The 27,970-nt window shown below is 42.1% G+C and overlaps 1 protein-coding gene across 3 annotated transcripts; it reads left to right on the top strand.

Annotated features, from left to right (window-relative positions):
• The first annotated feature begins 37 nt into the window (after positions 1–37).
• kdr (kinase insert domain receptor (a type III receptor tyrosine kinase)) lies at positions 38–27,824 on the top strand. Of its 3 annotated transcripts, none has more exons than XM_028587493.1 (30): positions 38–119; positions 1,304–1,397; positions 1,483–1,685; positions 2,881–3,002; positions 3,772–3,940; positions 4,291–4,430; positions 5,077–5,260; positions 7,005–7,119; positions 8,003–8,169; positions 8,275–8,431; positions 10,652–10,772; positions 10,912–11,023; positions 11,634–11,963; positions 12,471–12,617; positions 12,706–12,837; positions 15,331–15,437; positions 15,848–15,983; positions 16,787–16,891; positions 17,018–17,131; positions 17,456–17,544; positions 17,800–17,962; positions 18,086–18,177; positions 18,287–18,409; positions 18,504–18,615; positions 19,754–19,853; positions 19,952–20,057; positions 22,161–22,306; positions 23,047–23,131; positions 24,467–24,552; positions 27,000–27,824. In XM_028587493.1, exons 2-30 carry the CDS (start codon positions 1,321–1,323, stop codon positions 27,214–27,216), a joined length of 3,957 nt encoding a protein of 1,318 aa, XP_028443294.1. In that variant the 5' UTR covers positions 38–119; positions 1,304–1,320; the 3' UTR covers positions 27,217–27,824. The 3 variants fall into 3 exon arrangements, with proteins under 3 accessions (XP_028443294.1, XP_028443293.1, XP_028443292.1); XM_028587492.1 differs by having other exon boundaries at positions 64–426; positions 3,775–3,940; XM_028587491.1 differs by having other exon boundaries at positions 64–426.
• Positions 27,825–27,970: the final 146 nt, after the last annotated feature.

Below are 27,970 nucleotides of genomic sequence, written 5' to 3'. Positions count from 1 at the left end.
CTGCTCATGTGGTAGCTTTTAGTTCCAGGAGGGGGGGAAGAGTCGCTCCTCCCCTGCAGGCTGATCCCCGCGTCTCCGTCTCTCCATCCTCTCAGCAGTAGCAGCTCCATGGGGACACGGTGAGCCCGCCGCACTTTACACCGTTCCAGTACTGCTGCTGAGCCCCGGCCACTGCCGCTCTGCTGCCGCTAGTTTTCATGACTTAGTGGCGCCGCAAACTTTCTCCGGAGTGGAATATAAAACCTCCCAAATCAATGGATTAGCACCGAGCGCGTAGGATTATCAATACTGCAGTGAAGATTTTTTCATTTTTTATTTTATTAGATGTTCATGAGGACTCTGTCTATGTCTTCAGTTGGATGATGGCTCAGGCAGTCTCTGTCATTCCACTGTTTGGCATTATTCTGAAAATCAGTTGCGTTGCTGGTAAGAGAATACATTCAAAACTCATCAATATATATATTTTTTTTTTACCTTGTCTTCTGATAAATAACAAACTGAAGGAGCTTTGTTATAGTCTGAAATAATATTCTACCAGATTGTTTTTATTTCTTTGTCAATTCGTCCAAAATGTCCTCAGTTAGGACTGTGAGGACTGTCATACTGCTGAATACTTTTTTGATTTATGAACAGCTGCATAAATCTGTTCACTGGATACATTTGAAATACGAAGAGTATGAAAAAGTATTGTAGTGTGTGCATAAGCTAATTTCTGTTGAGAAAAGGAAGGGAATTATTATTATTATAGAAAATCAAAGAAGAATTTATTTCCGCCAGTCTTAATTCCAGTTTTTAATTGTTAAAGTGAAACGTTAATGTAGAGGTCATTAAGTTAAACTAAAGCAAACTTGTATAATGCCTACTTGGTCAGGCCTAAAACAGGTTTTTTCCATACAATGCATTATGTGCTTTAGGGCCTCACAGGGAGGAGGTGGGCAGCCTGTATCCTCAGAAACAGGAACCCCACCTAGGCCACACTGTGCTTGGTCATTGAGCCTGACCCTTCCCATCTTCCCCTGCTTCCTGTTTTGACACAGCTACGCCATTTTCTGCAGCAGTGGAAAAATGGCCCAGAGTAGCCAGAGAGCCAGTTACAAAACAGCCCTACTTTATTCTGTATTGTACTTTACGTTTCTACCTCGTGCTTCTGACCTGATTTAATTTCCATTAAACATGTCTAAGGACCATACTGTGCGCAATATTGGGAACAATAAAGACCCCCGACTCCTTCATGTAGCTATTATTTGTGACGTCATCTCTGTTGATCGTGTCTTTGTTGTGACTGAATTGTTGATTCCTGCAGCCATCGAACTGCGGTTTATGCCTGATCCACCAATGCTGAACATCTATGGCATTCACAGGATGAACAGATCTGACAACCTGGAGCTGACATGCAGGTATGTATGAATGTTACTGAGTTGAATCCATCCATTGATCCATACCCAAACATACAAACAGAGCTCTCTATTTCTTGACTAACAGAGGCCGTCAGTACCTGAGGTGGACGACCCCTCCTACGAGCTCTCGCTTCTCCACCAGTGACTGCAGCGGATCGGGACTCTTCTGCACAACACTGCACATCTCCAACGCCACTGTCAATGAAACCGGGCAGTACCGGTGCTCCTACAGAGACCTGAAAGTCGAAGATGGCAAGACTTCAGCAGCCGCTTATGTGTTTGTTCGCGGTATAACCCTTTTTAACCTTATTTCTTTGGGGGGTAGCTGGAGTGGTGGCAGTGGCACGATGGGGCTGTAGTTTGTTGTGACGTCGTGTTTACGTATTTGGTGAAATTTACGCCCTGTTTACACGACAACGTTTGCGGGTGAAAACGACAAAACATTTTTTCAGATGTGTCTTTCGTTTAGACGTCGGCGGCGTTTTTGGGGCTTAAAAACGCAAAAAAGCAAAACCACCCTCCAGAGTGGAAATCTTAAAAACACTCCACCGTCGGGGTCCCGTCTAAAGGGTAAAAATGCAAAAGTCTGCTCTGATCTGCTTACGGTGGCAACCCATATTTTGTTACATAAATCCAAATATAGAGTGACTACTCGCCCATGGCCACTCCGCCGTTGGGTATGCACAGCCTGCCTATACTTGATCCAGATGGCTTTCAGCTTTGACGATATCTGACTTTTACAGATGGCGTCTTTCTCGTGTGGATATGACGTCTCTCCAGGTACAGGATACTGCTGAAGAAATTCGGTCCATATGTCTATATATTTTGACTGGCAGGCCTTCGTGGCTTTGTAATCTAAGGGATTTTGGAGCAATAACTCCACCTCCTCGTTTTGTCCAGACAAAATTGTCAGCTTTTGTTGTTCGCTTTCGCCATGTTGTGGTTTCACGCTACTAGGGAGAGGAGAGGGAGAGAGGAGGAGGAGAGGGAGAGAGGAGGAGGAGAGGGAGAGAGGAGGAGGAGAGGGAGAGAAGTAGAAGGATTCTATGCAGGCGCGCAGACTTGGTGGTGTTGTGTGCCAGTGCTTCACACTACCACCTAGCCGCCTGGTGTGCATACTACATTTGTATTATTTCACACACTTTTGCGTCACCATATGCACGCAGATTCCCCCCCCAAAACGCTTGTCTAAACGCGGAATAAAAAGTGAGAACGCAACACCACTTTTGTGTTTTTTCTTCAGATGGTTTCCGTGTAAACATAGCCTTAGTTAAATTGTTGATATTTTTATGAGTAATATTACTGCAAATAGTGTCACTGTCATTTAAACCCTAAAAATACCGTAAAAAATCTGAGACGACCAAATATAAGAGCAGCCAGTTCCACCCTGACTGCCTCCTCACTGTAACCCTGTCAGTGTTGTGTTGATTCCACTTTCTTCTTAACTTCACACGTTATCTGATGTTTGCACATTTGATTTTAGATGACAAGGTGCCGTTTGTGCCGTCTGAGAAAGAATATGAGGTGGTGTTCATCCGGGAGGGAGAGCGGGTGGTCATACCATGCCGAGGCTCGGTGGAGAATCTCAACGTTACGCTCCACACTGTAAGGAAGAGTTGTTTCCGTTCTCCTCATGTTCTTTCTTTGGGAAATCTAAAGTGTTGCACAAGCTGGAGCAACTTCTGTAGCATGAAAGGCATGACAACAAACTCATATCCCGTCCCATTTTAAAGGGTTGCAGGATTAAAAAGGAATGGTCAAAATCACAGCAAAGAAAATATGTTATGATATTTTTTCTCCCTAGTATGTGTCAAGCTCTAAAATCACGGGATCTTACAAAATGCAACCAATAGCGTCATTACCTTTTGCCGCTCCATATCTGGTGGTTGATGCACATGTTTTTCAAACTTCATGCCCCAGTTCCTGACACAGACTTTCTGTTATATTTTTTTCCTTCCGTTTCCAAGCCCAAGACACAACAATGTTGACATCATCGGGGGTGTTTTTCTGACTTTATGAAGCTCCTCTAGAGTCACAGATTATATAGATGTTACACAACTGTTTTCAATCCTGTTTTCAAGGAGCTGTACTCCACATAAAGAGTAAAATGTTCCTCTTTAAACTAGTTGAACTGAGACAAAATGTGGTTTCAGGCTAACATGCTTAAAGACACATTCTCAGGAGTGACATCAGTTCCTTTATTATCAACGACCCCTGATAATTTCATATCAGTTTACACAGATTTTTCACCTAATGTGGTGTTTAAAAAAAAAAAGTGATATGATCTTATTTACATAGCCAGAATAGGGGTGCTCATGTGTAAAATTGTTGCTGGTTTCTGTTTTCCAAATCAGTAAATGTCTGTGTCTGTCAGAAGTATCCGAATAAGGAGCTTCATCCCGATGGGAAGGACTCTCTGTGGGACGCCAGGACGGGTTTCACTGTTCCCAGTCATCTGATCAGCTACGCCGGCGTCGTGTCCTGCCAGACCCGCATTGGAAATGAGACGTTCAAGTCCCCTCTCTACATTGTTGCTGTTGTCGGTAAGATGGAGAAAGATTCACATACAGCAAAGTATTACGTGTAGAAGTCAAAATAGTAGTAATTGACTGTATGTGTGTGTTATTGGACTGAATGACAACCAACACAGTGAACAGACCTCCTAATGCAGATTTTTGTATGTGTGTGTGTGAGAGTGTGGACTGATAGTAAGTAATTGAAAGAGGGACTTGGTGGAGTACTGAGCGAGCAAGGCAGAGTAGGCACAGAGACAGAGAGAGAGAGAGAGAGAGAGAGAGAGAGAGAGAGAGAGAGTCGGTAGTCTCAGGAGAACAATGGGCCTTCGACTGACTGCCTTCGACTGACTGCCGTGTCTTCCCTCCCTTTTCCGCAGGATACAAGATCTATGAACTCACCCTGACCCCCGCGCATATGAGGCTGTCTGTGGGGGAGCTGCTGGTGCTCAGCTGCACTGCCAGAACCGAGCTCAACGTGGGCATCGAATTCAACTGGACGCACTCCGGCCGGGCCCTGGTCAGTGCCCGAGGCTTCTCTGCTCATCCTTTGTGATGGGCAATGCCCTTGTATACTTAACGTGACAGCCTTCTATCAGCCGCTTTTACACACCGCTATTGACAGACAGACAGAGACACCAGAAGTGTTATATCGTACTTCCTATTGTCTCGGCACATACTCCTTACTTCCTGCTTTCGGGAATCCTTCACTTTATCTCTACACCAGGTCAAAGTGCATAGGTGACCAGAGGGTTTTTAATGTTGTGCCAGCTCACATAAGAAAAATATGCTTGGTAGGGCTCCAACTAACAATTCATTTCATTATCGACTAATCTGCTGATTATGTTAATAATAATAATAATTAGATTCATCGTTTGGTCCTTAAAATGTAAGAAAATAGTCAAAAATGTCCATCCCAGTTTCTCAAAGTCTTTAAATGTCTTGTTTTATCAGTCAAAACCTCAAAGATATTCAGTTTAATATGATATAAAACAGAAAAGAGCAGGACAACTCCATATTTGAGAGGCAGAAAACAGCATTTTCTGCCATTTGTGCATGAAAAAAGCTTGGTAGACTGAAGCCAACGTTTGGTCATTTCTCTCTTCTGGTCTCAATTTAAACAATTATTGTGAAGGGTAATAACATAATTGTCTCTCTCATGTCAGACCTCGGTGAACGGTTCGAAGACGAGCCACTCAACACCCCACAAGAAGAAGCTGTGGAACTCCCTGGAGCTGTCCAACACACTCATAGTGGAGAACGTGACAGTGGATCACACTGGAGAATTCACCTGCACTGCATCCAGTGGGAAGATGGAGAAAAGTGCCTCAGCATTTCTCAAAGTGTACGGTAGGTGAACTGAATGTAGATTGACGCAAAAGTCGCATCAAATCCGCCTTGGTTGTTCACACTGCGGTCGCATTGAAAAAAATCTGACCTGGGTCTGATTCAGAACCACATATGGAAGTGTTCTAAATCTGATTTGAAAAAATCAGATCTAGCCAAGATTTTAGTGTTCACACTACTTCTGAAGAAGTCTGACCTGGTCACTTTACCCCAAAAAAATCTGATTTGGGCCACTTTTGCCTGCAGTCTGAACATACATTCATGAGAGCTTAGAGACCCTAAGACATGTTTTTTTCTCTTACAAACCGCTGAGGGTTTTTTTTGTTTGTATTTTATTATGAGTGTATCTTTCCCTGCAATTCAGCCTGACATATATTTTATATTTGGAGCATCTGTGATATTGTTAAGAATGTGATATAAATATATGAAAGTTAAAGTAGGTCGGTTATGCTCTAATCGTACCGCATGCAGTTTTTCTCACGCCGTAGTGTCAATACCTCTCATTCAGGGGGAAAGTTTTTTAGTTCCTTTACTTTTCCCTTAAAGTTATTTTTTTTTCTTGTAGATTTTTTTTGCTGGATAAGATGAGATGAGATAATCCTTTATTAGATTCACAACAGGGATAGAGACATGTTTGACTTATTGTCTGATAATATTTTACTACAGTTTGTCAGTTTTGGGGCTCATTGTGAATCATAAAAGTTCACAAGGGGGTTTTACATAAAATATCTCCACCTTTTCTTTCTTAAAATACCATAGTTAATTCAGCTAAAATATGGCATTAAAGGTCCTATGACATGCTGCTTTTTGGATGCTTTTATATAGGCCTCAGTGGTCCCCTAATACTGTATCTGAAGTCTCTTTTATATAGCCCGTAGTGGTCCCCTAATACTGTATCTGAAGTCTCTTTTATATAGACCTTAGTGGTCCCCTAATACTGTATCTGAAGTCTCTTTTATATAGACCTTAGTGGTCCCCTAATACTGTATCTGAAATCTCTTTTATATAGACCTTAGTGGTCCCCTAATACTGTATCTGAAGTCTCTTTTATATAGACCTTAGTGGTCCCCTAATACTGTATCTGAAGTCTCTTTTATATAGACCTTAGTGGTCCCCTAATACTGTATCTGAAGTCTCTTTTATATAGACCTTAGTGGTCCCCTAATACTGTATCTGAAGTCTCCTTTATATAGACCTTAGTGGTCCCCTAATACTGTATCTGAAGTCTCTTTGGTGGAGGGTGGTGGTGTGGTCCTGACCAGATTGCGGTCATGGTTGTAGCTCTATTTCCTCATGGGCGGGCCGAATTGTCTGGGCAGCTGTGGGTGGCGGGCAAAGCAGAGAAAGGGGAGGTAACCTTTCCCCTTATGACATCATAAAGGGAAGATTCCAGATCGGCCCATCTGAGCTTTCATTTTCTCAAAGGCAGAGCAGGATACCCAGGGCTCGGTTTACACCTATCACCATTTCTAACCACTGGGGGACCATAAGCAAGCTGGGGGAACGCATATTAATGTTAAAAAACCTCATAAAGTGAAATGTCATTTGCCATGGGACCTTTAACCAACAGAAATCTCACGTGGGCTGTATTCTTCCCCAGTAACAATGATTGAAGTTAAATAGTCAGATTACAATACTCCTTTCAGCACGTGCACTGTGTTTGATATCTCACGTGATGTGTTTGTTTTTCTTTAATGTAAGCTTATTTCTATTTTGAAATATTTTGCGATTGTGGTTGTGTTTCCAGAAAAGCCTTTCATTGATATGAAAGAGCCGTGGACGAAGGTTTCGGAGGTAAATGTGGGAGATCAAACATCTATCCCTGTCAAGTACTCGGCCTACCCAGAGCCCGACTATAAATGGTACGTTCTCAGTAGAAGAACCAGTTGCAGCATTACAACTGTACAAGCAGCAGTTTGTCATACAGTTAATCAGTTAAAGGCTTACTACACATCTTTGGTAGCATGTTAAGAAGTTATAGTCTGTGTGCTGAGGATAACTTTCCGTTGAGACTAGGGATGCACCAAACCCAGATTTTTGAATACCGAACCCACTGGTTAAGATTCTGCCGAATCTGAAACCGAATACCGAATCCTACTCTCATCCTCAGTCCATTAACACAGTAAACACATTAATGAAGTTTTTAGCAGTCCTTCCTTTGCCATACCTGAAGTTGCTGCATTCCGGCTGCTGTGTGGAGATTCCTTCATGCACAACTCATATTCGTTCGGATGTTTCAAACGCAAATTTTATAACAGCGGCCATGTTGTGTATTGTTTAGGGTCCTCGCCACCACGAGACAAATCGGCATTGCAAATTGAACATGTAGCTGGACTTGAATGGCCTTCTTTTGACTGAAAGTACTGCCAAACTATACTTGTTCTGCTCACCAGTTCCATGTCCACTTTCTGACAGCCTACTGCATTGAACGCTCCACCTACGTAAACACCTTCCCGTAATTAACGGCGCCGTCATTACGTCGACCAGCGTAGCGAGTGTAGTGCAAGCGTAGGGTTCGGTTCGGCAGAAACTCAACCCCATCAAAAAGCCCAATATTCAGCCGAATCCGATGCCGAATCCTGGATTGGGTGCATCCCTGCTACACATCTTTGGTAGCATGTTAAGAAGTTATAGTCTGTGTGCTGAGGATAACTTTCCATTGAGACCTTTGCATGTTGATCCAGATACTTTATGTTAGATTTTATGCAGATGACTTTGTAACAGTACTTTCCGTTGCCTGCCCAGGTTAAAAAATGGCCTGCCGCTGAAGGATGATTACAGAATAAAACAGAAAATTGATGCCCTCATTATTCGGGGAGTCACAGAAATGGATGCAGGGAATTACACAATGGTCCTGACCAATAAGATTACCAAAGAGGAACAGAGACGCTCTTTCCAGCTGCTCGTCAACGGCATGTTTTCTCTCTACTTTACTTTTTTTTTTTTTTTTCTTCTTGAGCTGCCTTTTTTTGGTTCGAGAGACTGTGGCGATAACTCTTTGTTGTCTTCTTCTACAGTGCCTCCTCATATCATCGAGAAGGAGGTGGCAGTGGACACTGATGTGTACCCGTATGGCAGCAGCCCCACCCTAAGGTGCACGGCCCGTGGATTTCCCACACCTGCACACATCCAGTGGCAGTGGATGTCTAAAGAGGACTGTCCAAAGGCCTTCCTGTAAGTCACCTTTCTTCAGTGTGTGTGTGTGTGTGTGTGTGTGTGTGTGTGTGTGAGAGAGAGAGAAAGACAGAGAAAGAGAAAAGTTGGACATTTCTATGACAAATAGTGTAAAAGCTACAGTAAAGTGTGGTTAGAAATGTCTTTCTTACAGTTATCAGGATATTCAAAGTGAATTATAGTAAGTACAGTACAGTCTACTTCATGTTGCTGGGTCTACTAAAACAGTGGTTCCCAAAGTCCTAGGGGTCCTTGAAGGGGTTCCTGGGGGTCCTCAGCAAAAAAGAGAATCATTTATTTTCACAATAATTCCATCCATAAGTAACACAATGACAGAATGTACGACTATTTTGGTCATGGGTTTCATACACTTTATGTAACATAACATTGGATGGCAGTAGATGTCTAAAGAGGTCCAAAGGCCTTTCTGTAAGTCACCTTTCTTCAGTGTGTGTGAGAGAGAGAGAGAGTCACAGAGAGAGAGAGAGAGACAAAAAATGATTTGGGACTTCCTTTTGGGTATGCACGCAGTGTTCACATGCTTCCCAGTCACTCATTGTCAACAGGTTGTTAAATTTGGAGTAGCTGCTTTCGTGATGTTGACAAAAACAAGAGAGGAGACAATGAGAGCACACTCTGACCTGATGCCGATCAGCGGATGTGATTCATGCTCGTCACAATGTCCATTTTGATAAGAAGGACATCAGTTATTCAGACTCAGAGTGTATTTTTGTAAAATCAGAAATTTGTTTTTAACCTCTCTGGACTTTAGCTTATTCACCGTATCCCCCAGAGTTAGATAATTCCATACATAACCTTATCATCTCCGTGCATGTTGTGACTCTGTCTGACGCACCCAGCGCTAGCCTTGCTTAGCACAGATCCTGGAGGTAATCGCCTACTGCTCCCAATAAGTGACAAAATAACGCCAACCTTTTCCTATTTACATGTTGTGATTTGTATAGTCACAGCATGTACATATAAGAAGGTCACATGATACACAGCCATCTTCTAACCATATACATACTTGGAACTATATATATATATATATATATATATATATATATATATATATATATATTTTTTTTTTTTTTTTTTAATGGATGCTGTATTGTGTGAATGATCTATTATTGTGTTTTTATGTATTTGATCATGTGTTTTATGTACTTTGATCATGTTGCTTTGCATGACTAGACTATGCACGGTGTCCAAGACAAATTTCCCAGTGATGGGACTAATAAAGTATAAAGTAAAGTAAAATATTCTCAGAAGGCGAAGCACTGCTACTTCTGCTACTTGGGCGGAGTGATATTACTCCAACTCTGAGCAAACTCCAGGTGATCACCATGTGGCTTCTCAGGTGCTGCGAGCAAATCAGTGGAGACCGTTCTCAATGCGTTTCATCCAGTCCTTCTAGTTGCAGAGTTCGCTGGTGCTAGGCTAGCGCAAGTCAACGATTTATGCTAGCCTGCCACTAAAAACATCTTAGAGTCTTACCCACTCCACAGTACACCCGAGGGAAATAAATTATAACGCCAGACTATCAATGTAAATGTCCTCGATCTAAATAAATATCCTTGCATCTCTATGATCACATAAAATTTTGAGGGACCAGTTTCTCAGCAGCGGCAGAATTTCCCCGGTAGTCTAGGTAATATCAGTCCGCCTGCTGTAGCCTATGCCTGCCTACTACCAACTACAGGGAACAAAGTATAACTATTGCAATGCAAGTTTTATTTCTAAAATTATTCTATCAACACAGACATTTACATCGATAGTCTGGCGTTATAATTTATTTGCCTCAGGTGTACTGTGGAGTGTGACTTTTTTTAATGGCAGGCTAGCATAAACCGTTGACTTGCGCTAGCCTAGCACCAGCGAACTCTGCAACTAGAAGGACTGGATCAAACGTGTTGAGAACAGTCTCCACTGATAAACATCACACTGGCTAACTTGGAAATGAGGTCCTATGTCCAAAATTTTGAACCACCCCTTTAAGATGGACATTTTTGCAAATGTAAAAAATGATACATATGGAAAACAAATACATGACCGTAACAGTGAAAGTCACAGTTCTTCACTTGTAAGTGTAACAAAATGTATTTGGTGTATGCGAGTGAAAGAGAAACTTCTGCAAAAGTGTGGCACTGCACTGAAAATTGCCATCATAGAAAAAAGATATTTAAGTATCACCTGCTTTCTGTTTGTTTTTGCCAACAGGTCAGGGCTGGTAAAGTCTGAGGTACAGCTGGCCGAGTGTACAGGTTGGAGAGATATCAGCAATAGCACCGGTCACAAGCCTGTAGAACGAATTATGATTGACGCTGGGCACGCCCAAAAGGTAAATAATTCCTTTTGATTACACCCCCTTTCGCCCTGCTGTCCATCAAAATAAGAATCCCATCAGTTAAACAGTGGATGTTGCATTTTGACTATATTTCATGTGCAATTATTAAAAAAGTAAAAATGCATTTCCCCAGAAAATCGCCAGCTCTTTGAAGATTCAGAAAGCTGAGGCCCACGCCCTCTACAGATGCATGGCTGCCAACAAAGTAGGAGAGGATTCACGCGTCATCTTTTTCCACGTCACACGTGAGCACTTTTTCTTTCTTTCTCGCTCATGTGGGCTCTCTCCAGTGGTGGAATGGAACTAGATAGATAGATCTTCATTGTCGGTGTACGCGATACAACGAAATTCTGTTGGAGCCATCTTCTCCAAATAGCAGCATAGAGTAAAAAGATAAATATATATATATAGCCTATAGAGTAAAAAGAAAAGTTGTAGTTCCAATGAGAAAATCTTTTTCAGCCTACATTAATCTGACAGCTTTAGTTACTAGTTACTGTACAAGATAAGATTTTTGCACACAAAACACATAAAATATGATGTTTTGTAAGAAATTAAACTACCCAACAATATAACGGCATACAAGTCCAGCTGAAATGATTAGACCATTAAACACATTGTTTCCAGTTTGTACTTTTACTTTTAATACCTTAAGTATATTTTCCTGATGATACTTACATACTTTTACTTAAGTAACATTTTCAATGCAGAACTTTTTACTTGTAACAGAGTATTTTTTTTTTACAGTGTGGTAATAGTAATTTTTACTTAAGGAAAGGATCTGAATACTTCTTCCACTCCTGGCTCTCTCTGTAACCATGACTACATCTCAGTCCTCATCTGTGCGTGGTATAGGTGGCCTTGAGGTGAGCGTGTCTCCATCCACTGAGCCCATAGAGGAGGACCATGTGGTTCTGCGGTGTAAGGCTGACAGGCTGATCTACGGCAACCTCGCCTGGTTCCGTGTGACTAACGTCTCAGAGTCAGAGCATTTTGCGCCGGTACAGCCCTGTCGCTCCCTCACACTGTCGCACGTCGTGCAGTCCAGCCTGCAGGGCACCAACGTCGCCCTGGAGCTGTCGCTGGCCAACGCGTCCCGTCAGGATGAGGGTCTGTATGCCTGTCAGGTGGAAAACATCAAGACTCAGGAGAGAACTTGCCTGCTACGCCGTCTTTCTCTCAAAAGTAAGAAAAATGTACTAAAATGTACAGTTGTCTATTATCATGAAGGGTTTAGATGTTGTGTGTTCCATCTGTTTGAGTTGTAAAGGTTGATACAATGACCAATTTTTATTGTTTCACAATGGAAAATTTGATTGTAAGTAAATCTCACAAGTTTGTGCATTGAAAATAAAAGATTTGTCAGATTTTCAATCTTTAAGTGGTGCTTAATGCCTTTAGAGTCAGAATATTCTATTTGTTTTCAGTGCAGTTACACTATCTTTAGACAGGGCAGAATATATGAATATTAGGATCATGAAGAATACACAATACCATACAATAAGAAAATATGCAAGTATTAGGAGTGGGGCATTTAATTGAGGGAAATTCTTGAAACATTGTGCTTCGCAACTTTAACTGATTCTTTCAGATGATTTAAGAGAGAATATCTTCAAAAAACAACAACAATAAACTGACATGTATAGTTTTATGGTGTGTTTGAAATGAATTTACTTTGATTCTGGGTTTTAGGTCTTGAGGCAGCAAGGATCCTTAATAATTTAACCGATCAGAAAGTTAACGTGAGTGCAACCATCAGTCTCCTCTGTGATGCTGCCGGGACGCCGAAGCCGACGGTGGTGTGGACCAAGAACAACCACACTGTGGTGGAGGGCTCAGGTGAGACAGTGCATGGCTTTCCAATCAACACGGACTCACTTCATCAGTTGCAACAGCTTTTTAAAATAACGGTACGGACTGCTTTCAGGTGTGATTCTCAGTCAGCACAACCACATCCTGACAATCCAGCGTGTGAAGAAGGAGGACAGCGGTCTATACACATGCAGTGCATGTAACAGCCGTGGCTGTGACACCTCACAGACCTACTTGACTACTGAAGGTCAGTCCCTCCCTGAATCGTACCTGATATATTAGTTTTTGCGTTTGCTGTTAGCATAGATGGACTATAAGACAATGGGTCCCTGGGCACAGACATGTAAAAGGCCCTTCTACCCTTCTACCTAGTAGTAGTCACCCCCCCACACCAGACTGAAAGGAGTCCTCGTTTTGTTTCTCTTTGTAGTCGTTCTGTCTCAATAAGTGTTGCGTAATGTAACAACTTTTTTAGGTTAAAAAGTAGCGCTACTACTGAAAATTTGGTAACGAAACATAGTTCCTTTTTCAATTCGGTGCAACGTTACTTTTCCCAGGGACAGATTTGACAGCGACACTGCCTTCTCAGCTGCGTGCTCACAAGCTCCACACGGTACGTGACAGAGGCCGGTAGCAGAGCAATCATGGCAAGCAAGAAGCAGCCAACGCTAACTTTTGAGAGCGTTTTAAGCTTCATGGCTTTTTGCTGGACGGCGCTCTGAGCGGAGAGCTACGTGACACATGCCACTACATCGCTGAGGACTGGCGGTTAAATCGGCTGTCCTACAAACAGAGCATGCCAGGCAGACACAAAGCTGAGAGTAGAGAATCCAGTCTGCAGTGTAGTGCAGACACTTCACTGATAAACCATAGATTGGCTTTATGGTCAAAGATAGTTTTTGTATAATTAACTTCAGTCTCTGCCAGAGACGCCTGCTTTTAAAAGTAACGAGTAACGAGCAAACACTACTTTTTAAAAGTAACTTCCCCAACACTGGTCTCAATGTCGTTTTTTTTGTCTCTTTGTAGTCTTTTTGAGTTTCTTTGTAGTCGTTCTGTCTTAATGTAGTTTCTTTGTGGTCATTTTGCTTCTCTTTATCCTTTGTGCTTTTTGTACATTTTATGTTTCTTTTTAATTGTTCTGTCTCTTTGCGTCTCTTTTTGATCGTCTTGTGTCTTCTTGTAGTCGTATTGAGTCTCTTTTAATTGTTTTATGTCCTATGTATTCATTTTGCATCTCTTCGTAGACATTTTGTGTCTCTTTGTAGCCATTTATTAGATTTAGTGAACATTTACTTTCCAACAAGAAATGTTAACACACACACACACTTCAAACTGAGTCTGGTAAAAGGCCCCATGACCTCTTGGACCCCTGGGCCTGTTCCCAGTAGGCCCGTTCAGTAATCCCTAGCTGGTAGTAAAAAATATATTGTTCATAGCTTATGCAAGAGACTTTAGCCTTAACCTCTTGACAATACCCACACTACTCATGAAGACTCTGTATTTATATCTGACCTCAAGGCTTCATCAGTTGACATCATGAATACAACATGTTTGATATCAAAGATGTAAGAATAACTTTACTTCCACATGACAGGAAGTTGGCCCAGTTAGCACACATCCTCCCGGGACTTTCTAAATTGAAAACAATGAGGGGACTGCGGGACAAAGGCAGAGGCCAGCCCTGCCCCAGCTCCAGCCTCTGCTCTCCTGTCCACTCTTTTCTGTCCTGAACACAGAAACACAGCAACAAACAAACACATGCTGTGACTAGAATCGGGGCCTACGTGACCTGGTCCCCGCCAGCAAAATGTAGACCCAGATACAGTAGCTCCCTGCTCAGGCGCCAGCCCTTCGAACGAGGGAGGGTAGAGGACGGACCCGCTAACAAGAAAGTCTCCGCATGTGAGGGAGTTTCACAGAGCAACAGGGAGGGAGAGCAAGCAATTAAAAGAGACGTTGCGTAGGTTTTTGGGATTGGGATGGGGGTTGAATCTTATGCCTGACATTTATGAGATCAGATGTCTGACTGCTCATCAAATCAATTACATTGTGCATGATTTGCATGGCTGGGCATGTTTATTTCATGTGTCTTCAAAATAAAAGTTATCTTTGTAATGTTACTATTTGATTGAATAAACATTTTTACAATACATTCCATAAGGGTAGAATTGATCTGGGATAAGAACAAGTGAAAAGATTAAACATTTACACTACTCTCCCTTCAGAAAAAAAGAAAGACTAGCAGTAAAATCCTCTTTTCTGATCCCCTCTTTCCCCCTAATAATTTCCGTACAGTCCCTAAGCTGAATGGCAGTGGAGAGAGACGGCTCATTACAGCCTGTAGTTACACACTATGGCTCTGATAAGCCCTTTCCAAGTGGTCTTTCGCAATAGTTGTCCGTGCTGACTCCTGACCATTTGACTAGATACAATTTCAGTTTGCTTACAGTCCAGATTCCAACAGTCTCCTTCCTCCAACCCAAACAGAGACACGCATATACACATGTATACACGGCAAAGACAATGACAAACCTGTCTGAACTTTATGCAACGCTGCCAAGGCACGCCACTTCAATTATAACCGACATTCCACTGTGACTGTCCCACATTTTTCACTAAAGAACTCTCCAAATTTGTCAAATTGTTGAATGAACTGTTCTTTAACACGTTTTTATCGTTTTGTGAGGATTTATGTTTGCGAACACTCCTGCAATTCATATTGTTTTGTCTATTCTAGGTGCAGAGGAAAAGACTAATGTGGAACTGATTGTTCCTATAGGCTCAGTGGTCATCGCCATGTTTTTCTGGTTACTGATCGTCTTTGTCATCCGTGGAAGAAAGAGAGTAAGAACTTCCTTATCCTCCCTTTGCAACACTTTTCCTTCCTCGGATTTTCCCTCCTGCTACACACAGGGGAGCAGATACTGATTTAAAAAAATTAAAAATAAAGTTACAGCTAACACACACACACACACACACACACACACTGCGGGCATGTATGACTGATTAGAAGTGACTGATCTGGCTCTCAGTGGCCGCTCTTCTTTGTATTTAGGAAAAACAGGGCCACTCTCTGCTCCCATAAGTCACGTAGACCCGCAGCACTGATTGGACCCCTTTTGCTGGAAGGGCACCAGAGTCACTGGAAAACTAAACTGCTGTTCAGTTTTATTGTAGTGACAGGGAAGAGACATTAATGAACTCAGGCTCATTAAATCACACATAATCTCTCTCTCTATCTCACACTGTTTCAGCCAAGTGGTGGGGATCTGAAGACGGGCTACCTGTCCATGATCCTGGACTCTGAGGACATTCCCATGGACGAGCAGTGTGAAAGGCTCACTTATGATGCTAACAAATGGGAGTTCCCTCGGGATAGGCTGAAGCTGGGTGAGAATACTGTAGGCAGCAAGGGGGCATAGTGAGTAAGGAGACAGCGCTTCAACTTCTGACAACAAGCATCTGCTTTGCTGAAGTGTCATTGAGCAAGACGCCGAGCCCCCTACAAGTCCCAGCTCAGATAGTTCCCTCACATTTCTTTTAATTTCTATTTTTAGGTCTTAGGTTCACAGTTCATGCTAGTTGGAAGCACTGAAATATCTCAACAACCCTCAACAACATACTAAACTAAGACAGTTAACATGGCAAACATTACCTGCTAAACATCAGTGTGTTAGTTTTGTAATCGTGAGCTTAGCATACTGATGTTAGCTATTAAAGCATTGCTGTGCATAAGAGCAGCCTTTTACAGAGCTGCTAGCGTGGCTGTAGACATTGAGACAAAAGACAAAAAAAAAGAAAGATGCTAACATGCTGATGTTTATCAGGTATAATGTTCTCCATGTTTGCCATCTTAATTTAGCCTGTTAGCATGCTAACATTTGCTAATTGGCAGCAAACAGCTGAGGATGATTGAAATGTAATACATTTTGCAGGCCTCCACTTGAGGTGACATGATGTGATTTGCCAAATTTCCCGGCAATCCATCCAGTAGTTGTTGAGACACTTCTGTGAAGGAGCCCCTTTTTTATAGTTAATAGTTTACATAAATTTACAAGTTTAAAATAAATTTGAATGAACACATCTTATGATGAGTAGTGTCGATGAAGAGTTATTACATCTGAGAAAACAATATCGGCACTAATGGTGTTATTTGCAAGAATGTCTTCATGACAAAATGTCCTGCATTTAAGGTGACCCACTGGGACGAGGAGCATTTGGTCAGGTGGTAGAAGCGGCCGCCTTTGGCATAGAGAAAGCAGCCACGTGCACCACTGTCGCAGTCAAGATGCTTAAGGGTTAGTATTTTAGTCCTCCCAGTCCCTTTCTCTCCACCCGGACACACATGCACACAGACAAACAGTAGGCCTATGCACCGTGAAAACCTCCAAACACACAGTTTAATGCATCCATCTGTGTTACAGAGGGAGCCACGTCGAGTGAGTACCGCGCATTGATGTCAGAGCTTAAAATTCTCATTCATATAGGACATCATCTCAATGTTGTCAACCTGCTGGGAGCCTGTACGAAGCCTGGAGGTGAGTCAAAGCACATAGCTGTACTGTAGCATAAAGACAGGCCTATTTACTTTGTCTCCTTTTGTGTCCTGAGCATGCAGTGTGTCCCTGCTGATTTTCTTCTTTATGAGGGCTAGTGATGGAACTTCACAAGGGTTCCCCTGACCTAATTATAGTTATCTGTGTCTACTTTGGGTGGCTAGTATTTATTTTCCTTTCTCTCTAATATGCCTCACTCTTCTCATTAAATCAGCCTCTAGATGTGCTCTGTAGGCCATGTAATGTAAGGTTATGAGTTGTCTTACTTTGATCCTTTACCTCTTTGCTCTTCCCCTCTTTCCGCAGGGCCACTGATGGTGATTGTTGAGTATTGTAAACACGGAAACCTCTCCAGCTACCTGAAAAGCAAGCGCGGAGAGTACAGCCCCTACAAGGTAAATAATGTGTAATCATCATGCAGCCAGTAAACTGTAGCCAACCCTCTGATGTGGTTGCAGTCAGCCCAGACTGCTGCACACAGCCACATAAGTGACCACGCACCATTACACAGCAATGTACTGACCCCACAGATTGTATCCAACATGGACGATGCTGCAATACATACAAAACCACTAAAACGTGCACCCTGAATAAAATAATCATCATGATTCGGACTCTTTTTTTTCTGCGTTTACCCACGTGGTCAACAGAGGAAGCGGTTGAACAGCCAGAAGTGGGCATCTGCAGAGGAGGATGTGACCGAAGGGGATCTGGGTCTGGGGAAGTTCGCTCAGCTGGACATCTGCACAGGAACGGCTGTCTGCTCCACAGCTGGAGACAGGTCTTCAGGCAGCAACGTGGACATGCAGGAAGGTGGGGAAAACAACTCCGAATGACACAGCTTTCACTTTTGCACCAGTGCATTGCTGGTTGTGGACACACGTAATGTTATTCAGGGTGTACGTTTATGATTTGAAATGTATTGTGTGAATTCAGAGAGCTCAGCCGATTACCATCTGACCATGGAGGACCTGATATGCTACAGCTTCCAGGTGGCCAAAGGCATGGAGTTTCTCTCCTCCCGCAAGGTGAAACTACAATTATGTATCTGTACGTACATGTAGACATTTCAAATTGTAGATAATAATCCCTCTTTGCGTGTGAATGTGAATTCGTCTGTTTCTGTTTGCCCTGTAGTGCATCCACAGAGATCTAGCAGCCAGAAACATCCTGCTTTCAGAGAACAACGTGGTGAAGATCTGCGACTTCGGCCTCGCTCGAGATGTCTACAAAGACCCTGACTACGTCCGCAAGGGAGATGTGAGTCCCCACACCCCCAAACTCACGCATAGGTGATCCATCACACAATCAAGATCTGTGAAACAATGAAACTGACATCTTCTTCTTGCTGCAGGCCCGTCTCCCTCTAAAGTGGATGGCTCCCGAGACCATCTTCGATCGGGTGTACACCACACAAAGTGATGTTTGGTCCTTTGGGGTTCTTCTCTGGGAGATCTTTTCTCTGGGTAAGCCTAGCAGCGGTGAAATGTAACTAAGTACATTTACTACTTTAGTTGACTCTTTTCTTCTTCTTTTTTTTTTTGCACCGCAATATTTTTATTTGTAATCTTTTGCATTTTTATGTGCTGCTGCGCTTCCCTGTGTGTGTGTGTAACAAGCATAGTGTGTGCGTGCTGTGCACGAGCCTAGTCGTAATTTGCTGTTAAAATAACAATGAAATGCTGCGCTATTGAATTTAGACCAGGTCTTTGTTGGTCAATGGCGCAATCACTTTCTGCTGCCTCAAGATAATGCGCCCAGAATGCACCTGAACACACCTCCCTGTAAGACCCATAGACAGTAAAATTAATGGACAAAGCGATGCTTTAGATTTGCAACGGAGAGCAGTGAAGTCTGTTAGAAGCACTTTTCCGGTGAGGGCGGAGCGTTACTGCGCACCCTCCAACTGAGAGAGACATGTGACGTGAGCAACCTGTAGAGACGGAGAGCGCAGGTATATGTAAGGAGATAACATAGCACAGGCTAATTATTAAAATATAACTAAAATGCTAGTTAACATTAGTAATTAAACTGAAACAGCTAATGTAAGACGAAACTGCCTGCTAGCTTCTCCTGACTGTACGGTAATTTGTCTATTATGCGACAGAAAGTTGCGTGGTTATGACACAATCGTTAGCCCAGTTTTACAAAAACGTCTGCTACAGAGCCATAACGTGAGATACAAGGTAATGGAGCCTTTTATACATTGTTGTGTTTCTTTAGAAATAAACAATGGACAAATAGAGTCTTTAAATGCTTCAGATGTAAAGTTATTCGCTGTCAATGTGACGTCAAAATGAATGGCAGTCAATGGGATGCTAACGGCGGGTGATGGCTTATTAGCATCAAAATGGCACCACAGTAGGTACGCTGTGCGGAGGCTAGCTTACCCCCTTGGTAAGACCAGCACGCCCATGGGTGCACAGCTGGGCACAGGTGCATTTGCTATTTAAAACGACGTGGGCGCTGGACGAGAAATTGACAACTGCGCCGGTCTTAAACTAGCAGAGACACTTGCGTCAGGCATTGCGCTGCACCGGGTGCTAGATAGGACCCATAATGATCACTGTATATGTGGAATGTCACCTGTTGTATCTCCTCTAGGGGCTTCTCCTTATCCGGGTGTTTGCATCGACGAGTTATTCTGCAGGAGGCTGAAGGAAGGCACCAGGATGAGACCCCCAGAATACGCCACCACTGAGATGTGAGTGGCAAGTTAACATGATGCAGTTACACACAGTAATGTACACAAGTAAAGTTGCTCCGATGTCTTACCGTAATCCAATTGATTTGTGCTCATAGATACCAGACCATGTTGGACTGCTGGCTGGATCGTCCCACAGACAGGCCAACATTCGCAGAGCTGGTCGAACATCTGGGCAACCTGCTACAGGCCAGCGCTCAACAGGTCTGTTTGGCTCAAAACACGTGTCTACTGTATCCGTGAAACATTTAACCCTCGTGTTGTCTTCACGCCAACCATGCACTTGTTGTCCTCTCAGGTCAAAATAGAACATTAACACATTTTTTCAATGTTTTTGTACGGGGTTTTTTAAACACATTTTTGGAATTCGTGGTCAATAAACCTCTTTTAAAGGAAAGTATACCAAATTTGTTAGTCAAAAAGGCTGAAATTATGAATTATTTTGACTAATATTAGAGTAACGTATGTTGATGGATAATCACAGACTGGTTATGTCAAAGTTTATTCCGAATACTGTTTAGAAAATGTAATGAAAGTATAGTGATCATTAATTGTACTTGCGAAGAGTGTTGCAAGGAACCATCCATGTTATTTTGGGGTAATTTGTTTAAAAAGAAACCCATATTTCTGATATAGACATTTTGATAACGGGTCACATTTGAGGGTTAAAACTCTCTAAAATATTGTCAGTCACATAGAATAAAAACAGAAGTTCTTTCAACATTCAACAGTCATTGTGAAACCAATCATACAGGATGCAGATGTAGCAGTTTCTGCACTGACATCACAGCCTCAATAGTCCATAATACAATTTTGATTAAAGGCACACAAGTTTCCTTGGTAATATCTCTCAGTCCCAGTGTTTTACTATGCTATTGTTTGGCTGTCAGTGTTCCCCGTATACCCAAACAACCCATTGCAACAAGTTCACACCCATTCGTTGAGCAGTGCCAAGTAATTCTGGGAAATTTAGGAAGGCATTAGCTGAAGTTGAAAAGTAGAAAAACACTAGGATTACCACCTCGCGGTTGCAGGTTTACATCCATGTCCGTCCAGACTCATATAATATATGTAGTGAAGACTTTGAAGCAATTTAATCTAAAGGCATGAAGTGTATTTTTTGGTGAAATGTGGATGCTTCACACACTCTTTAACCCAGCAGGACAGAAGATCTGTATAATCAGCACAGTTTCAAGATTAATGTCGCATATTCATTATCCGACCAAATGTCTCCCCTTCTGTTCCTGAGTTATGAATAATGGCCCGAATATTATGATGTCACTGTGAAGTTAACCTTTGACCTTTTTGGTATAAAATGCCATCACTTTACATTTCATCCATTTAGACATTTGTGTCAAATGTTGTCATAATTAAAAGTCCAAGGCCAAATTTGAAGAAACTCCCTCAAGGCGGTTCTGAGATATGGTTTTCAAGAGACAGGGACAAAGCTACATACAGACGGGTACTATGAAGGTAAATATGCTGCAAAATGTGAGAGCTTGTAGAATACGATGTGAGAACTTGCAGAACAAAAATATCTGAACTTGTATGTTCAAATTTGCACTTGTAAAAAATATTCAAATGCAATATGCAAATTTGAAACATACAAGATTTTTTGTTCTGCAAGTTCTCACATCATATTCTACAAAATCTCACACTTTACAGCATATTCACCTTGATAGGGGGGTACGGACGGATGAACAACCTGAAAACATAGTAGGGCTGGGTATCAATAAAAAATATTCAATACCAGTACTGGTACCGATACCAATACCATGACTTTGATACCAGTTCCTAAATTATACTTTTTTTCGATGCCAATTTTATGAAACAAAAAGAAATTACAATCACGTTACGGCACAAGTAATGTAGAGTTTTTCCTGCATGTCTCTGTGACTCTCTCTGCTGTCTTTAGACAGCCAATCACAAACATTAGATCTTGGTAGAAGCATGCTGCGTGCTGATTGGCTCACTGACTCTGATGAGATTTACTGCTTAAGTATTGAAATTTTGTACTGAACGACGAGGCATTTTGTCGATACTCGATACTTTAAAGGCAATTCGGTTGGTGTCTAAAAAAGTATTGAATTTGGTACCCAGCCCTAGATGCCGGTGTGGCGGCATAAACAGGCTGATGTAAACTAGTTGCAACAGGAGAAGCTGATTACAGCATCAGAAAAAAAAGACTGGAATACATTTATTATCACTAATTGATTGCTTTAATATAAATTCATATTTCAACTCGTGGGTGGATTTATTGATCCAGTGTGTATTTGAGGTGATCATCAGAGTACTTTTGGTCTCCAGGATGGGAAGGACTACATCCCTCTGACAGCAGGCAGCGAGGCAGAAGGATCTCCGGCGACCCCTGACCCCAGGAGCCCCTACAGCAGGCCGCAAAGTGGGGAAGTCCTGGAGGCTCAGCTGCACTATGACAAACCACCGTCCCTTGGGTCAGCATGAGAATCTCGCTCTCACTCGCCACTGTCTGGGGATGCACAGAATCCAGACTTTAGGGGTTCGGCCGAATTCCGAATCCTCTGGTTAAGATTCTGCCGAAACCGAATACCGGCCTACTCCCATCCTCAGTATATTAACACAGTAAACACATTAATGAAATAAATAACGTCCACAGCAGTGTATTTTTGTCCTTTTCTGTCCTTCCTTTGCCGTACCTGAAGTTGCTGCATTCCGGCTGCTGTCTGTAGATTCCTTTGTGCACAACTTGTATTCTTTTGGATGTTTCATACCAAATGTTGTAACAGCGGCCATGTTGTGTATTGTTTAGGGTCCTCGCCACCACGAGACAAATCGGCATTGCAGATTGAACATGTAGCTGGACTTGAATGGCCTTCTTTTGACTGAAAGTACTGTCAAACTACACTTGTTCTTCTCACCAGTTCCATTTTCACTTTATGACAGCCTACTGCATTGAACGCTCCACCTACGTAAACACCTTCCCGTAACCAACGGCGCCGTCATCACGTCGACCAGCGTAGCGCGCGTAGTGCAAGCGTAGGGTTTGGTTCGGTGGAAAAAAATTCTAAGGTTTGGCAGAAACCGAACCCCGTCAAAATGCCCAATATTCGGCCGAATCCGAAGCTGAATTCTGGATTCGGTGCATCCCTGTCACTTCTAAAAGTTAAACTACTCAGCTGTGAATCTTGCTCCATAACTTCTCTCCTCTGTGCAGGCTGTCCCAACAGAGTGAGCGGGGCAGTCGGCCCCTCAGTGTGAAGATGTTTGAGGACATCCCGGTGGCGCGCAGCAGTGTCATGGTGAGTGTCTGGGACTCAAATTCAACAAACAAACACATATGTAGTCAGATTACTTACTACTGTGAGAAGTTAACAATATTTTCTTTACCCAAATGTTCCTCTATATTTGCATGAAATATTAGGAAATATTAGAAATGCACACCACCACAAAGTAAAGCTTTAGGAAATACCATGGAGTTAGTCTATATCCATGATGTTCCGAATTCTGGGATTGCTCCGTTGGCGTTGGAAATTCCGCCAGATTTCACTCTTTTCTGCCGGATGTTCGTTACCTTCCTCTTTCTTTGTGTTGGCGTTCTAACCTCCGCTGGATTTGTGAGGACTATGGTTAACTGCTCCTCAGATCTCTGCAGGGTAAATCCAGACAGCTAGCTAGACTATCTGTCCAATCTGAGTTTTCTGTTGCACGACTAAAACTACTTTTGAACGTACACATGTTCCACCAAAACAAGTTCCTTCCAGAGACTATTTTGCCTGCTGCCGGTGCTTAGTGCCGCCCATGACGATTGTGATTGGTTTAAAGAAATGCCAATAAACCTGAGCGCGTTTTTCTCCCATCACGGAATGCTGTGTGGACTAGCCAGACCCTCCTCCACAGCGCTATGAAGGAAGGTCTGGCAATGCGAGACTACCATGGAGTTGAATCAGCCCTCTCTGACACAAAAAAAATTAATATGATGAAGCAGTTTTACTGATTTGGCAGTCATTTTCTTTTCATCCATAAACCTACATACATACATACACACACATTATTTTTATACATTCATTTTTACATTCATACATTTCTATTCTTTTTGACCTTTTTGAAAATCCATGAAATAAAACACATCTGACATTTTAAAAACAGAAAATATACTTCGATACGAGAGTCATTACTTGCTTTATTTTTCATGATTTTTCTTAAATTAAAGGAAGTTTGTCATGTGGCTCTTGAATTGAAATGAGAACTAATGATGATTCTGATGACTGAACTTGATGTGAGATGACAATGTGTGAAATAAGTCGGTCTTTGCTCAATTAGCGTATTGTCAGAAAATGTTTCGACAACTGATTATTTTTTGCCAATCAATTTTCTGTCAATCAACTAATTGTTTTAAGTCTATTGCAAAGATTGACTTAAAATCGATTGGCAAAAAATTTGGAGCAAGCAATTTGATGACGCACGTGTTTTAGGCGAAATGATTAATCAACTAACAGAAAAAAAGACTCAGCAGATTAATCGATAGAGAGAATAATCACTGCAGCCCTACTTTACAAACTAAAGGGGCAATTTAAGGGTTAAGTATTTATGGCACTAACCACCAGTGTTTATTTCAATTGTTGCCACTTCTACAGGAGGGCCACACAGACCGCAGTATGGGCTTCTCACCAGAGGAGGTAAAGGGTTTGAATCAACAGATGCCAACTACGCCCAGCTTCAGGTGAGGGCTACGCATCAGCATATCTATTACTCATAGATCTATCTGGGACCCATGCAGTTCCTGATCTGTTTTAGCTCCAGATCAAGTTTTAAATCAGGGTTTAAAGGTACACTGTGTGGTGTTTTAAGTATTTTATTAGCTAAAATCAATGTCTTCATTCATAAATATGTCCTCATTGTAGAGTTTAGATTCTCTGCCCGAGCCCGAGCCCGACCCGAGCCGGGCCGTTATTTTCCACCACTATCCTCGGGCCGGGCCGGGGCCCTTACATTTGTGTTTTTTTTAATCATTACTTTATTAGCCTAATTGGGTGGGGAGAAAGTTCTGCCATAATCAGAAATATTATCTATATAGACTATATTTATGCCAAAGTAACAAATGTGTCCAAAAAATTACACAAGTTAGACTACAGTTACAAAATGCAACAGGTGTCATGCGTGAAGTCTCCTCCTCTTGCACACATCCCACTGGGCCTGCTGGGCTGTGTGTAGCATGGAGCTCGAGGATATGAAGAACAAAAGAAAAACAGGAGAATTACCTTTGAGCAAGTGTGGAGGAAAGTCGGAGGTATGGAACCATTTTAAACAAGTCGTGGGCAGTGACAACATATGTGTCGGCTTTGGTGAGTGCATTAAGTGCGGCACGCTGCTTGCCTGTGACAGTAAATAAAACGGGGACTTGGACAATGAACGGACACATGAAGCAGGCTCGCTGTGGCAGAAAAGATGATAGTCAGCCTTCAACGTCCTCTTTTGTTACTTCTCCAAGCATAGGCTCCCCCTGAGGGCAAGGCAAGTCCTCACAGAGAAATGTGTTGAGTTTTTTTCACGTTTCTTCATTCCGATCCATTTGCAATCCGTTCCATGAATAAACTAACAGTAGTGTACATGCTTCATCCTTGTTGCATTATTCATTAAGATCATTTTAAACAGATTTCTGTAGTTCAAACAACTCTGAATTGTAGTTGAGAACGTCAGTTATAACGGCCCACGGATTAAAAAAGTGTCGGGTTTAAATCGGCCTCAGGCTCATAATTCCAGTTAATGTGTCGGGCCGGGCCGGGCTCGGACACAACGTGCACGGGCTCGGGTAGGGTCGGGCTTGATTTTTCGGGCCTAATCTAAGCTCTACCTCATTGGTGTAAAATAACCTCTGCCAATGATCTGACTTATCCTTGTAAGCGAAGAATTTCTTATCTGTATTTACACTGGACGGCCAAGTCCAAGGAGGCTTCCATGTCGTTCCGCCATTTTGAAAAACTATAATTGCTGAGAGGGACATAAAGCACTAGCCTACCTGTCTAGCTAATCAAAAACCCTTTTTCGGAGAAGGACATCAGTGAGGGGCGCTTGTCACTGCCCCGGCAAATTTGAAAGCCTGCATTGCACTTTAGTTCATAATGGAGGATCATACTTATGCCAAAAAAGCAAAAATTGGAAGACACGTTGTCATAGCTTCTTGGTACATAACGGCTACCGTAGTCGCAACACGCATTTGAAAAAGCGAGGCGCTACAGAGCACTGTTCGTTTGAATGCAAAATACAATTTTACTGCTAGATGGGAGAAATTCCTACACGGTGTACCTTTTAAAGTCTAAAATTTAAAAATCTAAAGGATTGTGAATGAAGTATTGTGTTCTAGGTCTTAAATCATTTTAAACAGTTCTTTATTTTCCTACGTCAATGTAACACTATCTCTATTGCTCTTTGAAATGTTCCCGAAGTGCTTTACAATGTTTTTTTTTTATTTTTTTATTCTGTGGTGTTTTAGTTCTTTCTGTCGCTAGTCCAGATATAATTTTCTGTATTATGACTACACATGAGACCAACATGCAACTTAGTTTGCGGTCAATCTAGACATCAGTCCCATAATGCCGACGAGGTAAATCTGGGAATTGTTTCCAGACTCTGACATCTGACTTCATTTTTTGGATTGTCGTGATATAGGTCCTAATGGTTGTAGGAGCCACATATTGTATGTTGTTTATGGTCTCATTTATATTATTTATTGATTATTATGTTGTGCACTTATATTGTAGGTGGTGGGTGTTTTCATTGCGGTTTGAGCGGAAGTGATAACATATTTGTTTGCTTCACCTGTTCACCTGGGGTTTTTGGGCTTTGACAGAGAGGGGGCTGAGCCTGGGAGCAAACACTTTGTTAACCGCCGCACTAACGCACTTATATTGACACAAAGTAATTATACATTTGGTAACTGCAGTACTAGTTGTATTTTACGCGTGGAGGAATATATTATTGCAATACAATTGTCACAGTGTGTTTATGTATCTCTCAGTGTTTAGTCCCTTGCGGCAGCACTTTGTTTGACTGCTTACAGCCGCAACAATGGTCTTAAAAAGGTATTAAAAAGTCTTAAATTTGACTTGGTGAAACCTGTAGAAGCCCTGTAAACATACTGTCTGTCCCATCCCTGTTTTCTCTCCTCAGCCAGCTGCTGCGCTGTAAGAGTAAAGAGTCCCTGGCCTCGGAGTCATCCAATCAGACGAGCGGATACCAGTCGGGGTACCACTCTGATGACACGGACACCCCAATCTACGCCAACGAGGAGATGATCATGAAGCACAAGATGCTGAAGAAGCCTCCGCTGCCCAAGACGCCTGACAAATTCAACATGGAGATCCGCTACAGCACGCCGCCTGTCTGAGCCCAGCAACGCAGCCCTGAGTCTTTTCACTGTACACAGTTTCTTTCCCTTCCACAGGTATTACACTTTAGGAACAATGTCAACATGTTGAGGTATTTTTTTTTATTTTCTTTTACGAGAGATAACTTGATAGGTCAGCTGGAACAAAATGATGGTTGTATGATAAGTTTGTAAGCGTTGCTCTCTTTGGACAGCCGGAGGAATGCTTTCGTGTTTCCTCAGCGAGTAAAAGGTCTGGGGAGCCGAGACATGACCACACGCCTACTTCCTGAGGCGCAATACACTTACACCACTTCCTCTATTGCAGGAAATGACATCTGGAAGTTTTAGAAAATGGAATCTGCACATGTTTTCATTTCTTTCCTTCTTTCTTTATTTCTTTTTTTTATTCTCTACTTATTTTGTATTATGTTGGCACAGTAAATGTCTGGTAAGGAGGCAGTTCTCTCAGATGAATCAGAACAATGTTTCTTTAGAGTCACATTTGTACAGTTCCTTTATGCATATATATATATAACTTACAGTATTTTATTGAAAGTGTATAACTAAACCCGCAATAAATGTAACTAGTTTTATAAAATAAAAAAATACTCACTCAGTTTAAGACAGCTCTTGTTTCCTCTTTCTTTTTTTAGCAATGTCTTTATCATAGACTGTATTATTGATTTTTCATTGCACTCATTCAAGTAGTATATTACAACTTTTGTTTAACAATGCCCATAATAGCCCTGCCAAGGCCAACAGGGCACATTTA

The sequence above is a fragment of the Perca flavescens genome, chromosome 9, assembly GCF_004354835.1.
Source record: "Perca flavescens isolate YP-PL-M2 chromosome 9, PFLA_1.0, whole genome shotgun sequence".
In the NCBI taxonomy this organism is placed as follows: Eukaryota; Metazoa; Chordata; class Actinopteri; order Perciformes; family Percidae; genus Perca; species Perca flavescens.
Note: the sequence above shows the minus strand (reverse complement) of the source record. Positions and strands in the feature narration are given on the sequence as shown.